This window comes from Ovis aries, chromosome 6 (assembly GCF_016772045.2).
Source record: "Ovis aries strain OAR_USU_Benz2616 breed Rambouillet chromosome 6, ARS-UI_Ramb_v3.0, whole genome shotgun sequence".
NCBI classification, from domain to species: domain Eukaryota; kingdom Metazoa; phylum Chordata; class Mammalia; order Artiodactyla; family Bovidae; genus Ovis; species Ovis aries.
This window is the reverse complement of record NC_056059.1, coordinates 19,899,905-19,927,058: the sequence shown is the minus strand read 5'-3', so window position 1 is coordinate 19,927,058 and position 27,154 is coordinate 19,899,905. Positions and strand designations below refer to the sequence as shown.

The 27,154-nt window shown below is 37.6% G+C and overlaps 1 protein-coding gene across 1 annotated transcript in view; it reads left to right on the top strand.

Moving 5' to 3' along the window:
* ARHGEF38 (Rho guanine nucleotide exchange factor 38) overlaps positions 1 to 27,154 on the top strand; it is a 149,241-nt gene that overhangs the window by 94,460 nt on the left and 27,627 nt on the right. Inside the window, exons 5-7 of the mRNA XM_004009653.6 lie at positions 5,836 to 5,853; positions 19,640 to 19,839; positions 24,015 to 24,148. Of these exons, the coding sequence (XP_004009702.2) occupies positions 5,836 to 5,853; positions 19,640 to 19,839; positions 24,015 to 24,148 (352 nt within the window). The remainder of the gene's footprint in view (positions 1 to 5,835; positions 5,854 to 19,639; positions 19,840 to 24,014; positions 24,149 to 27,154) is intronic.

Sequence of the window (27,154 nt, the reverse complement as noted above, 5' to 3'; positions counted from 1 at the left end):
CCAAAATGTCTGCCCTACTCTACATCCTACCAAATGGTTCTATTGTGGTTTTTCACTTCTAAGGTTTATCCATTATCAAATGGTCTTCATTAGGCTAAGAATGAACCAAGCAGAGTGCTATGGTGTTTAAATCAATGCACCCAAACCCGTCTGATCCTCCCCTTTCCTATACTCTCTTGTAGGGGCAGAGGGTGGTCCTGACATAGTACAACTGAATTAGAGTGAAAGCAGGAAGCTAAATGAGACTGCTCTGGATAATGCCTTTCCAGATTGGAACTGGGGCTGAAAATGGGTTTAAATTGGACCTGACAAATTTCTTAAAATTAACTTTATTGCCCTCTACTGGCAATTAAGTAACTGCAGTTCTTTAACCATTTTTCATGCTGTGGAAAAATAACAATTTTGAATCACTAAATTGCAAGCATTTACATAGTCCTTGTTATAGCAAGCTTTGATCTGGTTCCTGAAAATACAAAAAGAAATCAGTCTTTGACCCTGCTCACAAGCAGCTCAATATGATTAGGTAATTCTTAAGACAATATGCAATGAGTAATTTCAGTTCACTATTTCTCCATTAATTACTGTTTAGTTCAGTGTTAGCAAATCAGTTTAGGTAAGCTTTAAAGTTGAAGTATCCATCTTAATAAATTCATATATTAGAAGCAACATCTAAATTTACAGGTACTTTTTCCAAAGAGGAAATAACAGTTTTATCCTCAGTGTAAAGGACGACCTTTCTTATCTTAAACTAGTGACAAGATCCAATAAATGTGTATCTTGAGTCATTTTCCTTCTTTAGTTTCCAGAAATAAAAGAGAGAGATCTTACAGCAAGTAAAAAGTAGCACCTTGAATCCTCACTCCAATCCCAACCCCAGGACTGGAAGTCCATATGGGGAGAGGATGTAGTTTATTTTGGCACTTGCCTCTGACAACTGACCAGAAGTGAAGCAGTCTGTTCAGAGCAGGCTGCACAATAGCTTTTGAGTCCTAAGAGGAAGAAATTAACTCTGTCAGAATAGTCCTTCAGTCAGTATAGATCAGGATCATATCCCCTAAAAAGTAAGCTAAAGCAGAGGTGATTTGGAAACTTCCTCATTACTGAAAATTACTAGCAGACCCAGCAGCTTATTTGACATTTTTTTTTCTGAAACCCTCAAGTTCTTGCCCTGGTGATATCCCAAATCTTGTATATTCTGCCCCGTTCTGATTTTAGGGAATTATTTCAGGCGTTGGAAGGTGCTAAGGTTTACAAAGCACAAAATCCAAAGAAAGTAATATTGGCAGGACTATGTCTTCAGGGAAAGAAAATCAAAATAAAATAGTTTAAGTTAGATCTATTTTCTCCAAAGTTGCCTTGCCATGAAAATAAAGTTAATGATGAATTGTACTAGTCTGCCTGAAAGCTGAGGGCAGGAGAATTATTAACATTACTATAATACTGACCTCAAATGAGCTAAGCTTTAAATTCTGAGAAACAGGTTTTCAAACAGGTTTATAGGCCAAAGAGAGTCTGGAACACCCCAAGGGCTTGACTTCCTTGCCAGGTAATCAGTCAAAGCTATTACTGGGGCTCTGCCTTTTTCTTGTGGCTAAATAACGGAGCCCAAGTACACGGTTGCCAATTCCTAATGGGTATTAGGTGTGGCCTCCATTTTCAACCAGGCTGGCGGGTATTGGAACAAGTGTGTTTGAAGCGGTATCCGCGAAGAAGGTGGCTTCATGCCTCAGAAGTTAAAGCCACAGAGGTTGCATTTTAACCAAAATTAAAATGTTTGTTGAGGGCCTAATAAATATTTATTAAAAGTACTAAATAATGTTGAAAATATTTTTTTCAGATATGTAAGCATAATTCTTGCCTTCTGGGAACATACCTTCTAGTTGGTAGATAAACAAAACCATGTGGAAAGCTTAGCAATAATACAAAAGTTAATTTAAATAACATACTAGAAGCTGTCACGGTGAAGTTCAAGACTAATTTCCGAAAGGAGAGTAGAAAGATTTCCTGGTCTGGTAACCGGGAGACTTACACGCATAACCTTGGCCTATCCTTTGAAGCCCATTATCTTTCAAATGAACAAATAATATTTGCATCCAGAAAATAATTTTGACTCCCCTTGAAAGGTCAGGGCAGTGTTTCTTGCTGTGTGAGTCCTCCTGCATCAGACCCGAAAGGGATGAGTATTAAAGGAGCAGGTGCCTATGCTCTGCTCCAGACCAGAAAAATTAGGGTTGCTGGGCATCCAGGCGACGAATCTGCACTTTAACAAGCTCCCTTGGGTAATCGTGCATACACACTCAAATTAAGACCTACTTAAAAAAAAAAAATTCCTACTTTAGAAGGAGAAAGCATGCCCACAGTACCCATTTCCTGCTTTCCCTGAAGCTGTTTCCATGACTGTAGATACAATCGAAGCAGTAATTTCAGGATTTGGAGACGTTAAGAAAGAAAAGACTAAAACAATCCAGAAGCACAATCCCACATCTTTGTCTATAGCCTATAAATTGGAAATCTGCAAGTTTTTAATTTATTCAACAATAAGTATTTACAGAGTCATATTAGTGACCTGTAAGATGACATGAAATGTTGATTTAATACTGTTTCTAAATGTATGCAAGTTACTTACTAAGGATCTAGTTCTTAGCCTCTTTGGAGTTATTTAAGGTTTCTGATCTCTGTGAGGAAAATGAAAAATAGAATAGCTATGAATGCAAGTGTAGCTATAATTAGAATAGGCTGTCTGTAGCCTCCTTTGTCTGTTTTTCTAGTTATAAATACCACCAAGTCTCTGATGCCTTTCAGAGGCCCTAGAGACTTATTCGTAATAGGATAAGAATGAAGGAACTTTTCCAAGTTTTTTAGGAGGTAGCAGGAAGATGCATTTCTAGTTTCATGTCTAGTTATTACAAATTTATCTACATTTTTCTTCTTCCTAACCAAGGTCACCATCCTCAGAAGGAAAACTTCCAACTTGTAGTCATCTAGACACTTTGACTGATCAGATTACTGCTATAGTTTCTCCACACAGGCAGTAGGAAGGAAGCTAAAAGTCATGCAACACAGCATCAAAGGAATAGATTTAAATTTGTTCACCATGTTTTATGTATCTTAATATTATTATAATAGGGTGTTCCAAATGAAAATTAACATCACTTTTGGAAACTCATTCATTTCCTGGTTATGTGGCATCATGTTTGAACAAAGACGATAATCCTTAAGAAATAGCCACATAAAAACTTGTTAATTGTAAGTTAAATTATAATGAACCCATGAAGGTGTAAGGTGGGGTGGTGGATATATTAAGTTACTTTACCCGCCCCAAAAGTGTAAATGGACCCAACTTAACTTCCTCTTTCCTGAAGTGTCCTTGGCTGGGGTTAACTCCTAGAAAATTTTAGCCTGAAAAGGAGATTTTTTTTAAAAATGATAAACAAATAAAAAGGAGTTATTATAGTAAAGTGCCACTATTCCACAACTCCAGATAGATTTCCCTGTTGGAAATCTCAGGTTCCTTTTCACATAATGTTGTATTTACATTGTAGTAGTGAAAGTCGCTCAGCTGTGTCTGACTCTTTGTGACCCCATGGACTCGACAGTCCATGAAATTCTCCAGGCCAGAATACTGGAGTGGTTAGCCTTTCCCTTCTCCAGAGGATCTTTTCAACCCAGGGATCGAAGCGAGGTTTCCCACACTATGCAGATTCTTTGTCAGCTGAGCCACCAGGGAAGCCTGCATTTACATTAAATACAGTATTTAATATATGTTATAATATGTAGGCTTTATTTCATTGAAATAAATGAGCTTTATTTCACTGACATAAATGAAATTTATTTCATAAATAAATGAAATAGAAAAAAAAATTGTCCATGTATTCTCTAGGAGTTAAAAAGAACAATCTTTTCTTTCAACTTCAAAGTATGTGTTTTGGTTCCAAAATGATCACATTTTCATTTGTTTGTTTTCATAGAAAACTGCATTTTTATTTTTACTTAACTTCTGTCCCAAATTTTCTCATCTATGACTCACAGAGCAAAATGAGAAAGGAAATTCCTTAACAGAAGGAGATAAAAATCAGGGAAAGAATGTGAGTTTAAAGGAAAGGAATGGAAAGAAATACTGGGTAGGGGGTAGTGGTGGAGTATTTTCTTTCTGAAATTGTAGCACCTGCTGATTTTTAAAAGTTTGTAATCCTCTGTTGGATTCCCAACTGGGAGGTTTTGGATTCAGTAAAACCTAGTTATTTCAAGATGTCTAGGAATCCATTCATATACTACGTCAGGACAGTGAAGGGTAATTGCCTTACATATATGTACACCATTGTTTTACACATCTATAAAGTACTAGGATTAATTTTTTAAAACTTATTAATTCCATTAAAATTTATGAGATTCAGCACAGCTGTTGAATCATTTCTTATTGAATATGAAAAGGCCATCTACTAGGATGTGATGGTGTCATAATTTTTTTTTAATTTATTATTTTAAAAATGTTTTTTTATTATTATTCTAATTTTATTTATTTATTTGGCTGCATTGGAGCGGCATCTATAGTCACAGCATGTGGGATCTAATTCCCTGAACAGGGATCAAACCTGGGCCCCCTGCACAGGGAGCCTCGAGTCTCAGCCATTGGACCACCAGGGAAGTCCCCATAAAATGTTTCTGTGCTGGAAACAATCATAGTATTCCAAAGGACTGAAAAGCAGAGGCCAAGGTGATCAGTTTTAAATACAGGTTATCACTTTATTTCTCTATATCCACATGAGGCTTCTAGCTCCTTTATTCTTGAAATTTAACTTGAAAGATTCCCATTTTCTAATTGTTTAATTAATTTGACAGGTATGTTCTGTGGTCCTACCATATGCCAGTCAGTTTTTCAGGAACTGGGGCTACAACACAGAACAAGACAAACGTACACCTTTGCCCTCATTGGGATCGGGGAGTAGAGAGATAAACACAATAAACCAAATAAACATATTATTTTAGAAAATGACAAAGCATTGTGGGGATAAATAAGCATAAGGAATGAGGATAAAGAGTACAATGAGAGGCAGGTAGAATGGTTAAAATGTCAGGCAGGGAAGGCTTCACTGGGAAGGGGCATTTGAACAAAGACCTGAAGGAGATAAGGAGGGAGTCATACGGGTACCTGGAGGAGGGGCAGTCAGGCAAGGGCAAGGAAGGCAGGAGCCTGCCGGCCTTCTTTGAAAAGAGCAAGGAGGCCTGCAATTGCCACAGATGGGGAGTAGCTGAACGACAGGGCATGAGGGAGAGAAAGGTTAGGAGAGGCAGACTGCATTGCCTTGGGAGGACTTTAGTTTTGCTTGAGTGAAATGTAAGCCACAAAAGCTAGCAATGCCGAGTGAAATTTTTTATGGAAATTATCTCACTGAATAGATGAATTGTCTATAATCTATCAACCTACATAAAACTTTATAGACAGATATTATAAAGCACTCGATCGTAGTTTTCTGCGTGCCAGTTATACTTTCCTTTGTAATCTTGTAATCTGTTTCTCCTATTACTATTAATATGTTTAATGGATTCTTATTTCATAATATAAACAAATGTTGACATTTCAATCCATTTTCAAAAGAGTAAAATTTACTAACTATAGTTTAAATCGAGAGTTGCTAAGTTTATATAAAGTGTGAAACAAATACGGTAGATGCATACTAAAATAAAATTTTAGGGACATGATTATACGACTAATTCTACAAAAACATACATGAAAATGACTTACCATTTTACATAACATTTTAAAATTTTTATGTTTGCTCATTACCAAAAATAACTGGATTTATATTAACTTACTTTTTTTTCCTTCTCTTCTAGGAACATATACATGCAACAGTAAGTACTTTTGTTTAAATAATAGCAAATATAAAAATCAGGGGAAAAGTTGATGAATATTTCTGTGCAAATTAGGATTTTTCATTTTTATAATTATGTTCATTGTTTTTAATAAGTAAGTCAAGATTTCAAAGACATTTACCCTAGACATTATTGATGCATTTATTTCCAATTTGTCTCAGCTGATTTTACATATTAGATTATTATTATATTAACCTTATTAAACTTTTTAGAAAAATCTTGGGGAATAATTTACTTAAATCACAAGTTTGCTGGTAATAGGCACTCTTTGGGAATTGATCATCACACATTTATTAAAGAATCTTAATGTGTCCAAAAACACTTTTTCCTAAGGAAAACATTGGTCTAAAAAATTTTAGATTAATACCATAATGTTTTTTAAGGTTATATAGATTAATGTATAAAAGATTCCTTATTCACTATAGTAAAATATTGAGTTTCTTCTGACTTGGACTCTGATTTTCAGAGAAAAAAATTATACACACACACATATATGGCGTGAAGATGAAATAATTGGACGAGAGACAACTTTACACATAGATATCACCAGATGGTCAACACCGAAGTCAGATTAATTATATTCTTTGTAGCAGAAGATGGAGAAGCTCTATGCAGTCAGTAAAAGCAAGACCAGGAGCTGACTGTGGCTCAGATCATGAACTCCTTATTGCCAAATTTAGACGTAAATTGAAGACAGTAGGGAAAACCACTAGACCATTCAGGTATTACCTAAATCAAATCTATTAGGATTATACAGTGGAACTGACAAAGAGATTCAAGGGATGAGATCTGATAGAGTGCCTGAAGAACTCCAGACAGAGATTTGTGACATTGTACAGGAGGCAGTGATCAAGACCATCCCCAAGAAAAAGAAATGCAAAAAGGCAGAATGGTTGTCTGAGGAGGCCTTACAAATAGCTGAGAAAAGATGAGAGGTGAAAGACAAAGGAGAAAAGGAAAGATCAGCCCATCTGAATGCAGAGTTCCAGAGAATATCAAGGAGAGATAAGAAAGCCTTCCTCAGTGATCAGTGCAAATACAGGAGAACAATAGAATGGGAAAGACTAGAGATCTCTTGAAGAAAATTAGAGATACCAAGGGAAGTTTTCATGCAAAGATGAGCACAATAAAGGACGGTATGGACCTAACAGAAGCAGAAGATATTAAGAAGAGGTGGCAAAAATACACAGAAGAACTACACCCAAAAAGATCTTAATGACCCATATAACCATAATGATGTGATCACTCACCTAGAGCCAGACAGCCTAGAGTACGAAGTCAAGTGGGCCTTAGAAAACATCACTGTGAACAAAGCTAGCGGAGGTGATGGAATTCCAGCTGAGCTATTTCAAATCCTAAAAGATGATGCTGTGAAAGTGTTGCACTCAATATGCCAGCAAATTTGGGAAACTCAGCAGTGGCCACTGGACTGGAAAAGGTCAGTTTTCATTCCAATTCCAAAGAAAGGCGATGCCTAAAGAATGCTTAAACTACCGCACAATAGCACTCATCTCACATGCTAGCAAAGTAATGTTCAACATTCTCCAAGCGAGGCTTCAACAGTACATGAACCAAGAACTTCCAGATGTTCAAGCTGGATTTAGAAAAAACAGAGGAATCAGAGATCAAATTGCCAACATCCATTGCAAGAGAGTTCCAAAAAAAATCTACATCTGCTTTATTGACTATGCCAAAGCCTTTGACTGTGTGGATCACAACAAACTGTGAAAAATTCTTAAAGAGATGGGAATACCAGACCACCTTTCCTGCCTCCTGAGAAATCTGTATGCAGGTCAGGAAGCAACAGCTAGAACTGGACATGGAACAACAGACTGGTTCCAAATAGGGAAAGGAGTACGTCAAGGCTGTATATTGTCACCCTGCTTATTTAACTTACATGCAAAGTACATCATGCAAAATGCCAGGCTGGATGAAGCACAAGCTGGAGTCAAGACTGCCAGGAGAAACATCAATAACCTCAGATTATATCACCCTTATGGCCGAAAGTGAAGAGCAACTGAAGAGCCTCTTGATGAAAGTGAAAGAAAGTAAAAAAAGCTGGCTTAAAACTCAACATTCAAAAAACTAAGATCATGGCATCTAGTCCCATTACTTCATGGAAAATAAATGGGAAACAATGGAAACAGTGACAGACTTTATTTTCTTGGGCTCCAAAATCACTGTGGATGGTGATTGCAGCTGTGAAATTAAAAGACTTGGTTTTCGCAAATCTAGACAGTACATTAAAAAGCAGACATTACTTTGCCAACAAAGGTCTGACTAGTCAAAGCTATGGTTTTTTTCAGTAGTCATATATGGATGTGAGAGTTGGACCATAAAGAAAGCTGAGTGCCAAAGAATTGATGCTTTTGAACTGTGGTGTTGGAGAACAGTCTTGAGAGTCCCCTGGACTGCAAGGAGAGCCAACCAATCAATCCTAAAGGAAATCAGTCGTGAATATTCATTGGAAGGACTGAGGCCGAAACTTCAGCTTGAATACTTTGGCCACCTGATGTGAAGAACTACTCGTTGGGAAAGACCCTGATGCTGGGAAAGATTGAAGGCAGGAGGAGAAGGGGTCACATAGGATGAGATGGTTGGATGGCATCATTGACTCAAAGGACATGAGTTTGAGCAAGCTCTGGGAGTTTGTGATGGACAGAGAGTCCTGGCGTGCTCCTTCCATGGGGTCACAAAAAGTTGGACATGACTGAGTGAGTGAACTGAACTGAGGGCAATATAGAAATTATAAAAGCAACACACACATATACCTACTTTGAAAGATGTCCATTTTCATAGAAAGAAAGCATATCTAGCCTAATACTGAAAGGATGATATTGACTTAAATATGAACTCAAATTTACCAGGACTTAATAAAGCACATCTACCTTAGCATGGTCAGGAACAACCTAAAGTCCTGAGTTCCTAGTCTGTTTGTGTGTTTGCTTTGTGTGTGTGTGTGTGTAGGTGTGTCTGTATGTACTCTAAACTGCTGAAAATTTACATCAACAGAATAGATTGAGAGGAGGAAAGTGAGCAATTCTTTTATTTTAATTTTCCTTTAGCCACAGACTTTATTATTTGAATATTTGCAACTACTATTCTATACACAAATTTCAATTTCTTACAAAACTATATATCCCATATTGTTAGATCACATCAGTCTCCATTTTATGCCACACTTCCATCAAGAAGTATTTCACCATGTACCTGATTGTGTGCTTTTGGACAGTAGCCTGCCAGGCTCCTTTGTCCATGAGATTTCCCAGGCAAGAATACTGGAGTGGGTTGCCATTTCCTTCTCCATAGCAATTCTTTTAATATGTAAGCATGCACAGGCTCCTACATACAGAATACTTAAAACAATTAGTACCTTGTATTGAAATGCTGCTTGAAAATTGCACTAGCTTTTGCCGCAGTCCTGCTGTGTGGGGCTAGCCGACTGCCTGTGCCCTTCTAGCCTGTTCTATACATTAAGAACTCGAAAAGAGGAAGAAGAATCACAGTGTGTAACTGGACAAACATCAAAGCCACATTTGCCTTGAGTTATTTTCCTTCCTGATTCTCTCATTCAGGTCAGGCAGCACACACGCTACACATAAAAGGGTAAAAGGCAATGTCAAGTGCTGTGTAATCGTTGAGCTCCTCAGTAGCTAAGGCCAAAATGTTGTGGCTAAAGTGACGTTTATGGGATGTGGGTTTTTTAATGCCTTTTTTTTAAAAAAAGATCTCTTACTTACTGAAACTAAAAACGGTCTTTTTTTTTTTGCAATCTACATTTTAAAAAATACAGAAAGGCAAAGATATCATAATTTCTGAAATGTTTACTTTGAATTATAATCTTATGCAAACATCAAAGACAGTATTAAAGTGACAAGAATCATAGATTCTTTTACCAGAGTCTCCCTCAAATCATCTGATCCAAGTCTCATGTTCTAAAGCAAGAAAAATATCCCTATTATAAATTTACCTCCAGAAATAAACTTTATCTTAATTACTTAGACTCTTCTATATGCTTAGAAGTAGTCTGACCAGCTATTTCTACCTTTGCATTGCAGGATTTTAATCAATCTCAAAAGTTTTATAAGTTATTTTATTTGTTGAGGTTTTTATTTTTTTTAACTATTGAAGAAACACTGCAAAACATAGGAAATCAAAATGAAGACACTAAGAACTATTGGTAGTCACATTCCAGAGTGAACTACTTTAACATGACATGAGTCCCTCACTTTCCTGCCATTTTTTCCTCTATACAGATACATGTCGACTAAAATAGGACAGCTATATATTTCCTGTATGTCAACTTGCTACCTCTTCATCAATACATCATGGACATCTCTCTATGTCAGTAAATATAAATCCATATTGCTGTATGACTACATAATATTCTATTTGATGTATGTACCATAATTTAGTTTACCAAACGCTTACAGATACTTGAATTGTGTCTGTCTTACAGATGACTTTATGTGTTCATTCTTATATAAAATTTTGAACAACAGTTTATTTTCTTTTGATGAATTTCTAAAACTGGAATTTCTAGATCAAAGGGCTTTTGATACTTATTGCCAGATAATTTAAGAGAAGTTGAACTAAGTTTTAGTCCTACTACTAGTTATGAGTTGCCCATTTATCTACTACTTGCTACTTGCTTGCACTAGATAAAATATTTGGATCCTTATAATTTATGGCAATATCATAGGCCAAAAGTAGCATTGTAATGTTTTAATTACCATTAAAAATTACCTTGAGCATTTTTGTGTTTAACCATTTGTATTTCACCACTAATGAATTATCATTTTAATTGATTATTCACTTTTTGGGAGATGTTTGTCTTTTTCTAAAATATTGATAATGGCTCTTTAGTGAGTGTATTAACCACTTTTCTATCTTATGTACTATAAATAATTCTCCTTCTTATTACTTGACTTTTTACATAGTGTATAGTTGCTTCTGTTTATGCTTTTATCTGTACAGTTTTACAGAGCTAAATTTTAAAATACATTGATCACGTTTTTCTACTGTAGCTTTTGGATTTTGTATCTCACTTAGAAACTCCAAGTTTGTTTTTAAACTGTAATCCCATGTTTTCACCAAAGGTCTTGTATAGTTTCATTTTTAACATTTAAATTTTTGATCTGGAAATTATTCTGCTGTAATGAAATTAATTTTTATTTTTCTATATGCTTAGCTAATTATCACAATACCTGATACTGAATAGTTCCTTTTTTCTACTGAGTAGGAATGTCACATTTACCATGCACTTAATTCCATACATACCTGTATTTATTTCTTGATTTTCTACTTTGTGCTTGATTTTCATATGTCCATACCAAATTGCCTTCATTTTTGTAGTTTTATATTTTGATATCAGGTATAATTAATCTCTGGGCTTCCCTGGTAGTACAGTGATAAATAATCCACCTGTCAGTGCAGGAAATGTGAGTTTGATCCCTGGGTCAAGAAAATCCCCTAGAGAAGGAAATAGCAATCCATTCCAGTTTTCTTGCCTGGAGAACCCCACTGACAGAAGAGCCTGGTGGGCTACAATCTATGGTGCCTCTAAGAGTCAGACATGACTTACCGACTAAACACACAAACACACACATACAACTAATCTCAGCTTAGTAGTCTTCCGTTTCAAAATTTTCTTGAATATTCTTGCATGTTTCCCTCTTTAAAAACATTCTCTTTTGTTAAAATTATATCTACTCACGGTTTATAAGGGCCTCCCTGGTGGCTCAGATGGTAAAGGATCTGCCTACAATCCAGGAGACCCGGTCCAATCCCTGGGTCAGGAAGGTCCCCCGGAGAAGGGAATGGCAACCCACTCCAGTATTCTTGCCTAAATTCCACTGACAGAGGAGCCTGATGGGCTACACTCCATGGTGTCGCCAAGAGTCAGACATGACTGAGTGACTAACACACACATGGTTTGAAAAGCCCAATAGTTCTAAAAGTTTTAAGAAAAATAGTAGTCTACTGTATAGCACAAGGAACTATGTTTAATCCCCTTGGATAAACCATAATGGGAAAACATATAAAAAGAATGTATATATGTATATAACTGAGTCACTTTGCTGTACAGCAGGAATTAACACAATGCTGTAAATTAATTATACTTCAATAAAAATGTTAGTTAATTAAAAAAAGAAAAGAAAAAGAGTAATCCCTTCCACCTTCCTCTAGTTGCTCCTCACCAGAACACAAGTATATTCACCCCTTTTACTTGACTATTTTGTTATTTATCTTCATGACTCTAAAAACACATTTGACTCTTCCTTCTTGTGTATTGACTTCTCTCTATGGAGGACAATAATTATTTTTCTTCCCTAGCTGATCTCCACTACACACACACACACACAAACACACACACACCCTTCTCACCTCTCCATTCTCCCTATGGAGTTACATTATAATTTGGATAAGAGCAATAATTTGTGTTTGAATTGTTATACCTGAGCAAATTTCTTTTCAGAGATAAACCTTGGAATAAACAAATACTTATTTTGCTGGGAATTAACTATTATCTTTTTCCCCTTTAATTTTCTTTGTGAAAGTGAAGTCACTCAGTCGTGTCCGACTCTTTGCGACCCCGTGAACTGTAGCCTACCAGGCTCCTCCGTCCTTGGGATTCTCCAGGCAAGAATACTGGGGTGTGTAGCCATTTCCTTCTCTATGGGAACTTCCCGACCCAGGGATCGAACCCAGGTGTCCTGCATTGCGGGCAGACGCTTTAACCTCTGAGCCATCATGGAAGCCCAATTGTCTTTGTGGTAATCATTAATGCCAAACTCACAGCTAATTATCCTGAAGTCAGCCTGATGAAATTTGTAGGCTATCCATTTCATCTCTCTATAAAAGCCTTTCCCAGAGACTTCTGACCTATTGAGTTTGGACAAATTACACTGGACATTACTAACTCCTTTTGCCTGGAAAACTCCAAGGACAAAGGGACCTGGTGGGCTACAGTCCATGAGGTCACGAAGAGTCAGACACAACTGAGCGCATTCATACAAACTGCCGTCACCTAGGTTCTCTGCCTCTTGCCTGTTTTTAGTGGAGGACACCCTTTACAATAGTTTCCTCTGTTCATCAGAGAATACATGGGAAGGAAATTTTAAGAACGTTTACATCCAAAAGGTCTTTATTTTACCCTCACACTTGACTTATATAGTGTGGTTTGGAATAGAATCCTAAATTGAAAATCATTCATCTTCAGAATATATGGGTAATTCGTCATCATTTCTAACTTTCAGTGTTGCTACAAGAAATTGAACAGTTTTTCTGATTCCTAATTGTTTGTAACTGCTTAGTTTACACATTTCTCTGAAGGACTGTAGGCTTTTCTCTTTGTCCCTGATAATTTGAGGTTTTAATAATTCCGAGGTGTGAGTCAGTTTCATTCACTGTCCTGTGACCTCAGCAGGTTCTTTCAATGCGCTAACTTGTTTTCATTGAATTATCTTACAGATGAGTTCCTTCCCATATGTGCCCTGTTCTCTCTCTCTGGGACTTATTATTTTGATATTGGACGTTTTAGGCTGATCCTCTAATTTTCTTATATTTTCTTCCATTTTTGTATTTTTGCTCTTCGCTCTAGAAAGTTCTTGAACATTTTCTCCAACACTTATGAGTTTTTATTTCTGCTATTATCCTTTTAGTTTCCAAGAGCTCTTCCTTAATCCTCCAAATGATCTCCCTTATTTGTATAGCACCCTAAGAATTACGCTGTTTCTTAAAGAGGTTTTCAACTGGTTCTTCTTATTATAAAACCCACACCTCTCTCCCTTTACTTCGATATATTTTCAAGGACTCTAGTTAATGAAACTTTGGAGGAGTGATGAAATAACTACTTCATATTACTGGTTCTTTCTGGTCTGCTATGTCAATTACCATTTGCTCATCTCCTTTAAATCTTCTAAGATTTGCTAGTAGTTCTGTATTTATTTTCAAAGCTATTTTAAAATTATGACAAGTGCTATTTGTTTATTATTTGTGCAGCAGTATATACTTTCCTCTAAAGCTGACTTATGATGTTTTTAAAGGAGAGTAAATGGAAAAAAATTCAATAGCAGTATGGATGGCTTGTAGCTTCTCTAGATTAAATATTAAATTTAGGATTCTTGCAGCCATAAAATAGAGGAAATTCAAAGTAGTATGATCAATAGTTATATGATTAGTTTTCCTTTCATTTTCTCCTTCAAATTAAGAAATATAGATACATCTCAGTGTTGAATCTGATTTTTTGTTTTCATCATAGTTTTTACGTTGCTAAATATCACTTTAATTTTCATTGTACAACTGTTTTCTTATACTTGATGCAAAATCTTTATAGCAAAACTGGATGCTTCTAAAACAAAGCCAGCTGTGTTTACTTGACTTTGTAATTTTTCGATAATAATTTGTAATGAGATTAGTGTAGCTACTTTTGGTACTAAATATTTGCCAAAGTGTTCATAATAATGTAGAGGAATATGACACATAATTACAATTTAATAACTACCTTAGTTTTTAGCACAACATGAATGGGGAATTGTTATGCATTTGATTACTTTCTAGGGGGTAGGCATGTGATAATTGGCAGCTTGGCTGAGAAAGTTATATCACATATAAGACTCATCTGCCTTGCACAGCTGTCAGACTCAGTCTTACTGGGAGGGATTAGACTGGGTGAGGATTGTGGCACTGAATGCCTGGAGCATCATTATCTAGTAATACATTCTATCTTTTCTACCACACTGCTTGTCTGTGTAATGCAGGTATCAGAGCATCATCGCTCATCACTTGGGCAACTGTCCAAAGTGCTTATCTTAAGACAAAGGTTTCTGGGAGATTTCTCACTTTTGAGAAAAATTTTTTTAGTATTCACATTTGTGATGCTTTTAAGAGAAACAGTTATTATTTATAATTGTTATTACTGTCATTTGAAACCTGAAAGGGAGAGAATAGAACTTTTATGCCAAAGAGTGATACAAAAAAGTAATGATTAGATTTGGACAGAACTAAAGGGCCTAGGTTGGGTTTTTGATGGATCCTGATAAGGGAAGAGGGAGAGTAGCTCAAAGATACAATTAATATATCTGAGGATTTATTTTTTGTAATTAAAAGTTTTAAAATATGTGTATAACAATAGACCACACTGATAAACTATCATAATAAAATTGACTTTATTTGATTGAATTGTTTGATTACATCTATATTTTGATAGTATTTTCAGTGATTTTAGAAGATTAAATAAACTAATACTGTGCCATGCTATGTTGCTCAGTTGTGTCCAACTCTTTGTGACCCCATAGACTGTAGCCCAGGCAAGAATACTTGAGTGGGTTGCTATGCCCTCCTCCAGAAGATCGTCCCAACCCAAAGATCAAAACTAGTCTCCAACACTGCAGGTGGATTCTTTACAACCTGAGCCACCAGGGAAGCTCAAACTAACATTGGTGATAGTAAAAAGAAAAACTCAGAAGAAATCTGATCATATTCATAAGGATAATATGGTTTTTTCTAGTCAAGTTAGTACCTTCCATATTTCTGACTTCTTCTTATTTAAGGAAATTATTTCTACTTAAGTGTCTAAACTCTTGTATTATTGAAGAACTTACAGTTAAGATATGTAAGGTTGCTATAGTTCAGATTCAAAAGTGCTGCTACTGATATACCAGTTAGAAAATGTTTGTAGTTATTATTTTTTAGTATTCATAAAAGATTACATATTTTCCCATCCATTTTACCCAGTCCTCTTGGAAACCAATAACATCTCTTTCTCCTTCTCCTTCTTTCTTCGTTTCCTCTTTCCATCCTGTCTCCTTACCTCCCTTCCTTAGTAGATTTGGTGCATATGAGTAGAAAGTGCAAGATAAACCATACTAAAGCAACTGTTTCTCAATAAAGGGGGCAAGAATGTATTGATACAACAGAGAAAAGACAGTGTCTTCAGCAAGTGGTGCTGGAAAAGTTGGATAGCCATATGTAAATCAATGAAGTTAAAACACACCCTCACACCACATCGGCTTCCCCAGTGGTTCAGTGGGTAAAGCATCTGCCTACAGTGTGGGAAACCTGGGTTTGATCCCTTGGTTGGGAAGATCCCCTGGAGAAGGAAATGGCAACCTACTCCAGTACTCTTGCCTGGAAAATTCCATGGATGGAGGAGCCTGGTAGGCTACAGTCCATGGGGTCACGAAGAGTCAGATATAACTGAGCAACTTCACTTCTCATACCATACACAAAAATAAACTCAAAATGGTTTAAAGACTTAAGTATAAGACAAGACACCAGAAAACTCCCAGAAGAGAACATAGGCAAAACATTCTCTGATGTACACAGTACCAATGTTTTCTTAGGACAATCTCCCAAGGCAGTAGAAGTAAAAGTAAAAATAAACAAATAGGATCTTATCAAGCTTATAACCTTTGAAAACCATAACCAGCAAAAGAAATCATAAACAAAATGAAAAGACAACTTATGGAATGGAAGAAAATATTCACAAATGATGGGACTGACAAGGGCTTAATTTCCAAGGTATACTAATAGCTCACACAACTCAACAACAACATAAAAAAAAAACACACACAACACACAAACCAATTTTTAAATATGGGCAGAAGATTTAAATAGACATTTCTCTAAAGAAGACATATAGATGGCTAGTAGACTCATGAAAAGATGCTCAACGTTACTAATTACTAGAGAAATACATATCAAAATGGAGGAGCTTGGTAGGCTGCAGGCCATGGGGTCGCTCAGAGTCAGACATGACTGAGCGACTTCACTTTCACTTTTCACTTTCATGCATTGGAGAAGGAAATGGCAACTCACTCCAGTGTTCTTGCCTGGAGAATCCCAGGGACAGGGGAGCCTGGTGGGCTGCTGTCTATGGGGTCACACAGAGTCAGACACAACTGAACTGACTTAGCAGTAGCAGTAGAGATACTCTCTCACACCAGTCAGAATGGCCATCATTAAAAAGTCTACAAATAGTAAATGGTGTAGAGAGTGTGGAGAAAAAGAAATCCTCTTACACTGTTGGTGGGGATGTAAATTGGTGCAGCCACTGTGAAAACAGTATGGAGATTCCTCAAAACACTAAAGATAGTGTTGCCATTGGATCTAGCAATCCCATTCCTGGGCAAATATCCAGACAAAACTATAATTTGAAAAGATACCTTCTCTCCAAAGATACATTCTCTCCCATGTTTATAACAGCACTATTTACAATAGGCAAGACATGGAAACAACCTAAATATCCATCAACATATGAATGAAGAAGACACTGTATATACACACACTGAGTAACGGAATATCAATCAGCCATAAAAATGAAATAATGCCACTCGCAGCTACATGGATGAACCTAGAGATTATCATACTAAGTGGAGTAAGTCAGAAAGACAAAGACAAATACCATATGATATGCTTATATGTGTCTAAAAGATGACCCAAATGAACTTAACTATGAAACAGAAACTGACTCACAGGCTCATAGAAAACAGACTTCTTGTCAACGGGGCGCAGAGTATAGGGAAGGGAAAGACTGAGAGTTTGGGGTTGCTGCTGCTGCTAAGTCGCTTCAGTCATGTCCGACTCTGTAAGACCCCACAGGCAGCAGCCCACCAGGCTCCCCCATCCCTGGGATTCTCCAGGCAAGAACACTGGAGTGAGTTGCCATGTCCTTCTCCAATGCATGAAAGTGAAAAGTGAAAGTGAAGTCACTGAGTCGTGTCCAACTCTCAGTGACCCCATGGACTGCAGCCTACCAGGCTCCTCCGTCCATGGGAGTTTCCAGGCAAGAGTACTGGAGTGGGGTGCCATTGCCTTAGCAGAGGCAAACTATTATATACAGGATGGATAAACAACAAGGTCCTACTGTGTAACACCAGAACTCTATTCAATGTCCTCTGATAAACTACAATGGAAAAGAATATGAAAAAGAATATATATGTATAACTGAGTCACTTTGTTATACAATAAAAATTAACACAACACTGTCAATCAACTATACTTCAAGAAATTTTAAGTTAATAAAAAGCAATTCTTTACTCCCTTGCAAGCCTTTAACATTTATTTTAGTTTTCCTTTAAAAAAATGTTGTCTTTTGGTTTGATTCAGTGTTTGTCTCTATGGCTACCAATTATTATCTCAACATGTAAATAAGACTCAGTCATTTATTCAGGACTACTGTGTAAGTTTTTTGGGGAAAAATTTCAATGTAAAATAACAGTACATTACAGAAAATGTAAGTAATCTATCACTTCAAGCTACAAATATTCATTGAGAGAATATTATATGTCATATTGGACATATAATGGTGACAGATAAATTGAGTACAAACTGGTCAATAGAGAAAAAAGAAAATTCCAGATGGTGCTAAGTGCTATAATGAAAATAAAATGAGCACATGTGATAGAGTGATTGGTGTGTGTTTGTGCACCATACTTGCACTTACATGTGATAAATTTCCTTAGTTTCTGATTAATCAAATGAAGAGTTCAAATAGATGATCTCTGGGGTATCTTCATTTCTTTTCTAGTGATGTAACTTTTCTAATTTTGTTCCAAGTTTTCAGATCCATTTTGCCATTTCAATTATGTAGTCTGTTGTCCACCCATAAAGTACTTGAAAAATAATTGAAGAATGAAACATTCACCCATCATAATTTGAAAGCCATGTCTGTCTGTATTCTCTGTCTTCTAAATAAAAATCTAAAGGAAAACCAATGACTATATCTTTCCATCAGAAGGAACTCAAAACACAATTTTCATCCATGTTCCTCTTACAGTGTCTCTCTTTTTGCCTCTTTGCAGAAAGAGGCTTTTAAAAACCACTGATTTCTGGCTGAAAAAAATATGAATACAGTGGGTTGGACAATGGATGTCCAGTGGACAATGGCATGATCAAGTTTGTAGCTATTTCTTTTCCTGTAAACTTCTTGGCTAGTGGGAAGGGCTCTAGGCTCATCTCAGAAGCTCTGAAGGGGAGAGCCAGGGGTGAGTGCTCACTTTTGTGTAGCCATTTGATGATCTGTGGGCTAAGAAGAATTCCACATGAAAAGGCATTGTGTACTAGTAATGATCAGTGATAGTGATGGCATTAATATATCTAGAGAAGTATTGCATTTATTTGGAGAAGGAAATGGCAACCCACTCTGGTATTCTTGCCTGGAGAATCCCAGGGACAGAGGAGCCTGGTGGGCTGCCGTCTATGGGGTCGCACAGAGTTGGACATGACTGAAGCGACATAGCAGCAGCAGCATTGCATTTATTATAAATCTCTTTTGGGGTCTGTGGTAGAACCTCTGAAACACTGTAAGTTCAACTTCTCAATTTGGTAGAAGAAAGAACACAAACTTCGTGTTTAGATTTTTAAATGATGACTTTCTTCTCCTCACTTAATAATATCAAAAATAGCATCAAGAAAATGCATTTTTCTTCATTGTCATGGAAAAGTACAGTCTAAAATTGTTTCCCACTATTATTATAAAGCCTGTTATTTAAGCGGAACATAGTTGGAAATCATGCTTTCGGTCCTTTTAGGTAGACAAATATACTTGTTTTCTTTTAAATTTTGTTTAGAAGTAGACTCTTTCAGCCTTGCTTCTTTCTGTCACCTATTGCTCTTGCTTCATTTAGAAACTGAACATAGCCAAATCAAAGAAAAGGGTGAAAATCATCTTCAGGATTAATCATTTAAAAAAATCACAAAAATAAAAAGGTGTTAAGAAGACAAATGTTTGTGAAACTGATATGATGTATCTTTATTGCAGAGGCAAACCAAACTTACTGGACATGGGCTCTTTGATGATCAAGCCGATTCAGCGAGTGATGAAGTACCCTCTATTACTGTGTGAACTCCGGAATTCCACCCCTTCCTCTCACCCAGACTTCCAAGCACTGGAAGATGCCTATGCTGCAGTGAAACACATTAATGTAAACATTAATGAACTTAAAAGACGAAAAGATTTAGGTAAGAGGAGATATGATGAAGTGGGAGTTTGGGGTTGGAATCTTCTGTTTATGTTTTGGAGGATCAGAATGTCTCAGCAGTTACAGCAGGTGCTGTGATAATGATCATTTGTGATCTAGAGATAGAGGCCAGGGAGGAGAGGATGGCTGTGCCTTTCTAGCTAGGTTCAGAAGAAGATCACGGGACACAAACATTGACAACTTTTCATCGAACAGCCCTACACTCAACCTCTTTTGACCTCCACATGCCTGTTGACATATTATGGGCTGAAGAAACCCATAGCATATGATCCTCCTGTTCTTGGTGTTAAATATACATGGCAGGAGGAATGGCCAGGTGGTTGGGAGCAGTGAATAGCTAGAGCTGAAAAGCGGTGGTGAGAAAGGTGGATACAGGTAAGATGACCTGGCTAAACCAACAGGCTTATTTGGTTCTGGAACACAAAGAATGGGTATTTTGGGCAATAATTGCTCCATGAAAGGAGCAAGCATATTTCTTTCTCAGATTAACAAATTATTGTTAACTATTCATTAACTAAGAGGTCAAGTGTTAGTCACTCAGTTGTATCCAACTTTTTGCGACAACATGAACTATAGCCTGCCAGGCTCCTCTGTCCATGGGATGTCCCAGGCAAAAATACTGGAGCAGGTTGCCATTTCCTACTCCAGGGGATCTTCCCAACCCAGGGATTGAATATGGGTCTCCCACACTGCAGGTAGATTCTTGACCATCTGAGCCACCAGGAAAGCCCAGCTAAGAAGTAAGATTCACCTCTCAAGGAGAATGTAGATTTTAAAACAGGAAGCACAATTAGATGGTTTCTATCTTCTCAGGGTTAGCAGTGCATTGGGGTAGAGCCTGGGTCCTCTTTCAGTGTGATTTGTGTCCATAAATTCTTAATTGGCTTTGTAGTTCTAACTTTAAATCTCAGTTCAACATTTAGAGCAATGGTAGAACTGTGGAGCTAATTGATCCAACCACTGTGTTTATTTTTATTGCCTTTATTTTCTAATTTTTATTTTAAAAATTGTATATATTTGTATTAATAAATTGTAACTATAAAGAAGAGCATAGAGTAAAAAGGGAAAGTTACAGAACAAAAGACGCCATAAAAAAATAGCCCATAGACAAAGGATTACTATCTAGAATATATAATTATTGATACTAAATAAATAATAAAAACATTCTAATACAAAAAAGGTTAATAATAAAAATGAGCAACTCACAGAAAAAAGCAATACATTTTTAAATGCTAAGATCCACTAGTAATCAGGGAAATGCAAATTAAAAACATAATGACAAGTGTTTCCAGCCCATCGGATTGGCAATAAGATTTTTAGTGAATAATGTTAAGTGCTGAATATTAGTTTGCAGGTAAGAACATAAATCCTAAAGGAAATCAGTCCTGAATATTCATTGGAAGGACTGATACTGAAGCTGAAACTCCAATACTTTGGCCACCTGGTGCAAAAAGCTGACTCCCTTGAAAAGACTCTGATGCTGGGAAAGATTGAAGGAAGGATGAGATAGGGAGGACAGAGGATGAGATGGTTGGATGGCATCACCGACTCAATGGACCTGTGTTTGAGTAAGCTCCAGGAGTTGGTGATGGACAGAGAAGCCTGGTGTGCTGCAGTCCGTGGGGATGCAGAGTCAGACATGACTGAGCAACTGAACTGAACTGAACAGAAGGATGTAAATTGGAATCACCACTTTGGAGAACAATTTGACAATACTTATTAAGTTGAAAATGCACACACCCAAGACACAGAAAATCAGTTTCTAGATATTTGAGAAACCAGCTCACATGCTCATGGAGAGGTGTACAAGTAACTAGCATTGTTCTCGGAGAAGGCAATGGCACCCCACTCCAGCACTCTTGCCTGGAAAATCCCATGGATGGAGGAGCCTGGTGGGCTGCAGTCCATGGGGTCGCAAAGAGTCGGACACGACTGAGCAACTTCACTTTCGCTTTTCGCTTTCATGCATTGGAGAAGGAAATGGCAACCCACTCCAGTATTCTTGCCTGGAGAATCCAAGGGACGGGGGAGCCTGGTGGGCTGCCATCTATGGGGTCGCACAGAGTCGGACACGACTGAAGCGACTTAGCAGCAGCAGCATTGTTCATAATAGCAAAAGGAAAAAAAAGAAAGAAACAAGCACACAAAGAAAATGGAGAGTGACTTCCATATTAATTCAGATAGATAAACTGTGTATTATAAACTATGATACCATAAGAGCATAAAATTAAAGTACATGTATCAGTTGGATAAATCTTGAAAACACAATGTTGAGTTTTTTTAAAAAGTAAACTAGCAAGTGACAGAAGAATGAATGCAATATGGTACCATTATTAGAAAGATTAAAAATATTCAAAATAATACTATATGGTATATGACTACATACCTGTGAAGTAAAGGCATGAAAATAGGTACAGATATAATAAAGCCCATAATTGAGTATCACCATTTCCTTTAGGGATCAAAGATGGGGATCAGAGAAGCTTCAACTATTATGTGATTTTTTTTAAATAAAAAGATTGGAAACAAGGCAAAATGTGAAGGTTTGATAAAGCTGGGAGATGGACAATAGCTGTTGTATTCAATTAACTTTGCTATTTGCTTAATCTTCAAATTTCAAAGTTTTAATGAGGAAAAATTTTCTACTCCCATGGTTCCGGTTTGCATAGCTAACATTTTAGTAAGTTTTCTTCAGAATTTTGATGTCTTTTTTTTTTTTTTTCTATTTTCTTTCGTCTCTCTCTGCTCCTTCTTCCCTTCCTTCTGCAACACGTATGACACTACTGTTTTCTGGGTCTCTCAAAAAACTTAGTTGTATATCATGAACATTTTTCAAGTTAATATGGTCTTCTTTTAAATGGCTCCATAGTTCAGTTCAGTTAAGTTCAGTTCAGTCGCTCAGTCATGTTCGACTCTTTGCGACCCCATGAATTGCAGCACGTCAGGCCTCCCTGTCCATCACCATCTCCTGGAGTTCACTCAGACTCACGGCCATCCAGTCAGCGATGCCGTCCAGCCAGCTCATCCTCTGTCGTCCCCTTCTCCTCCTGCCTCCAATCCCTCCCAGCATCAGAGTCTTTTCCAATGAGTCAACTCTTCGCATGAGGTGGCCAAAGTACTGGAGTTTCAGCTTTAGCATCATTCCTTCCAAAGAAATCCCAGGGTTGATCTCCTTCAGAATGGACTGGTTGGATCTCCTTGCAGTCCAAGGGACCCTCAAGAGTCTTCTCCAACACCACAGTTCAAAAGCAGCAATTCTTCAGCACTCAGCTTTCTTCACAGTCCAACTCTCACATCCATACACGACCACAGGAAAAGCCATAGCCCTGACTAGATGGACCTTAGTCAGCAAAGTAATGTCTCTGCTCCATAGTAGTCCATTTAAAAATGTGTCATAATTTATTAAACTAAACCTCTGTGGATATACTTTTAGATTGTTTCCAACATTCTGCTGTTAGGAAAAATGCTCTAGCAAATAAAACTTTGTAGGCTTGATTATGGGAAGTATATTTCTCTACATGGACTTCCTGGTCATAGACTATACTATTTTTATATTTAAGGTTCTGCCAAATTATTCTCTACAAAAACTATATTGATTTACTCTTCATCAACAGTGTATTAAAATGCCAGTCTCACCACATCCTTACCAAAGCTGAAGGTTGGGGATATTTAACATTTTGAACAATATGAGAGGGAAAATAATTTTAAAGATAAAAAGGTATAGCTCAGAGGGCTGGCTCAACTTACCTTAAATCTCTCAGCTAGTGGAGACAATTTTAGGATGGATATGAGGTCTCATGTTGGCTGCAGCTGTCTTTCCATTAGTTAGGTCTTGATGCTTCATTCTGGAGATCCCAAATAACAAGTGTATTGTCCAAGAAGAGAAAAAAGAGCCTATTTTCTCCCCCAGTATCAGGAACTTCCCTAATGTGGGAAGTAATTGCAGTCGGGCTTTGAAGAGCTCAAGTCCTAGGATGGTTTCTGAAGGTTAGTGAGGTGGGCAGCTGGAGCTGTGATGGGGCAGAGCGACTGGGGCATGAGCCAAAAATCAGAGTTTTATCTCAAATATAAATATTATTCTTAAATACTTTGGATGAAACACACACTTTCTGTACCACATGTGTTCAGATATGTTATTGCCGCCTTCCATTTCAGTTCTGAAATACAAGAAGAATGATGAGGAAGAATCACTTAAAGATAAATTGTCTAAACTAAATATTCATTCAATTAGCAAGAAATCAAAAAGAGTGACAAATCATCTAAAGATTCTGACCAGAGGAGAATCACAGGTAATTTTTCTTCTTGGGCCGCATGCCTTTCCTTGGGGAACACGACTGCTGATACTTTTGTGAGATTTAATTTTATTGTTATCAGAGCTGTTTCTGGAACACACTGACAATCAAGGGAACTGGCCAGTGCTGTTCCTTTCCTTCTCTTTCTCCCCCTCCCTCCCTCTCCCTCCCTCCCTCTTGTGGGATACTGAATTGGGTGGTGGTGGTGTGGGGGGTAGTTTTGACTCTATTTTAGCTGTGGTGCTTCCATGCATGGAGAGGATAAAGGAGAGATAAGGACAGGACAGGGATCAACAAAGGATGCCCCAGGAGCCCTGACACCATCAATTAGCACATGAAAGAAAGTCGTGTCCAACTCTTTGCAGCCCCATGGACTGTGGCCTGTTAGGCTCCTTCATCCATGGGATTTTACAGACATGAATACTAGAATGAATTGCCATTTCCTTCTCCAGGGGATCTTCCCAACCCAGGGATCGAACCCAGGTCTCCTGCATTGCAGGCAGACTCTTCACCATCTGAGCCACCAGGGAATCCCAATTAGCACTTAATCTCACCCAAGGCAAGGCCCTCCTTTCATCTCTGTCTCCTCTCTGCTTTTTAAAAATCTCATTTCTTTTAGTACCCTTGGTGTTCATCTTATATTTATTTCACCTATAGTGTTTAGAGGCCTATCTTAGTGTGATTTTTCCTGTTATCCCTTTCCTCTTCCCCTACCCTCAGGTGATGTTATATCCCTGGGTAACTCTTTGGTGTCATCCTGAACACTTTTATCTCAATCCCTAATAAACAATTAATGGATTAGCAAAGCCTCTCAAGCTTTAATGTGCATGACCTGAGGAACTTACCAAAATATAAATTCCTGGGTTCCACTTGGTTCAAACCTGCAACCTCAAAGTTTGTATTTTTATAAAGACTCCAGATACTTTTCAGCTAATCGATCTGGAAATTGAAAATCACAAGATAGAAAGGTCAAGGCCCAGAAGTGGTAATACAGTGGGCCTCTAACCAAAAGTAGGCAGAACAGTTCTTAAGATACTAGATAGTACTTCCCGACCCCCCTTTTCCTGTGCCTCATTGCATTCTCATTATGTTAGCATCCTAAAAAAAGTTTTTACTTTGAACTAGAGGCAACTGGTTCAGCTCTGACTCTTCTTATCTACCTCACTGTTTGGCTGCTGTGGTCTTTTTTCTTTTCATTAAGTCTTTGCAGCTTTCAGACCACTAAACTAGAAGTGGCCTCTTCTCTTCTGAATGCCTGACACTTACTCAGTGTATCTCAGCCTTGGCAATGTTAGTATTGGCAGGAGTCAGCACAGAAATTAAGAGCAAAGTTTCTGAAGTCATTCAGACCTGGATTTGAACCTCACTTATACCGCTTAATAAATATTTGTCTTTAGGTGCATAAATTCAATGTAACCATCCATAAATTATAGTAGGGGATTATAGTAGGACCTAATACAGGAAGTGGTTGTGAGGATTCAATTGTTGGGGGAGTGTGTAATGTCCTTCTTTCTGTCTTGCCGCAGCAAAGATTTGAAATGGTGGACCAGTGCTACAGCTCAGTTACAGCTCAGAGTTTTATTTGGCTAACAAAGGATAGTACACCCTCAAGGCATGAGGGCAGGCTGACCCCAAAGGAGAGGCGTCTATCCATGTTGTCTTCCTCTTTTTATGTTTGTCTACTCCACCCCTTGAGCCTGCCCTATGCAAACTGGGCTGGCCGAGAAAGAGGCCTGTTTGTTTCACCAGAGGTTCTCACGCCTGTCCTCAGATTTTCTTTTGTTCCATTTTTGCAGGGTTTCCTCTCCTTGTCTTTTAGCCGCTGCCATTTTGGACTCCTTTTTCCTATTCTAACTACCTAACACAATGAAATGATACATATTTTTAAAAGTACTTAACATAATGTGTAAGCATTCAATATATTGGCTATCATCATCACTATCTTATTTTGTATATAAAATACTGTTAATGCCTTTTAACCTGCAGAATTCTTACTCCCTTGAGGATAAAACTTCTTTATGCATAATGTACTAATCATATCTCATACTTCCTGTGTTTTATGATGTTTTGCCATCTTAAAAAAGCTTGCAGGCCAAAGAAAATGCCACTGATAGGGCTAACCCACTCTTACATAGTGCAAAGAACTCAGCTGGAATTGCTTCTTTCATTTGCAGACCAACCAATCCTGGGTCTAGAGCCACAACCACCTCCTTATCTAAATCTCACAGGTGATGCCAATATTTCTCTGCCCTAGATCATTCCAAGGCCAGGTACCAGGCAACCAGAACCACTCCTATAGCCCAAAGCCTGCTGGAATTATTTAAACTGGCTAGTCCTAAACATTTTACTCTGCCCCCAGCTCTTTCTCTGTGGTTTCTCACAGAAACTCCAATAAAGACTCTAGGCTTGACTTTTCCCTTGCTCCTTCCTGCCAAATGACCCAATCTCACTGATTCCACTGTGATCCTGCACGACATACAGTGACCACTTCTCTAGAACCTGTGAGTATAATAAACCTCCAAGCTTCATTCTCTTTTCCTCCTGTGGCTGCACTGTCCATTCCCTACCATACCCAATATGGATATTCTTACAACATGTGGCTTATACCATCCTGCACTTACTTCTTGCTTTTCTCCCATTGCATAGAGGAGATGATTCCAGGCCTCCCTCTCTTCAGTGTGGAACTATAACATGGGAAGCCTGGGACATTTATGGTGTATGGTCATCGATCGGGAAAAGGAAAATCTAGATGTTTCAACTAAAGACAATAGTAACAGAATTGAACTGGGAATTCTTTTGAAGAAGAGACTGTAGCCTCCATGAGCATGTGTAAATGTAATGTAAACAATTCTTTCCTACTCTTTAGGATGTTGCTTCTGACCCAAGACAATACTATTGAGAAACAATATCCAGGCCTTAATCCTGGGCAGGCTCTTGTAGAAGCTGTTCCAGTCTTTAATGCATTTGCCATCAACTTCTGATATTTTCCAATTGCAAACTGAA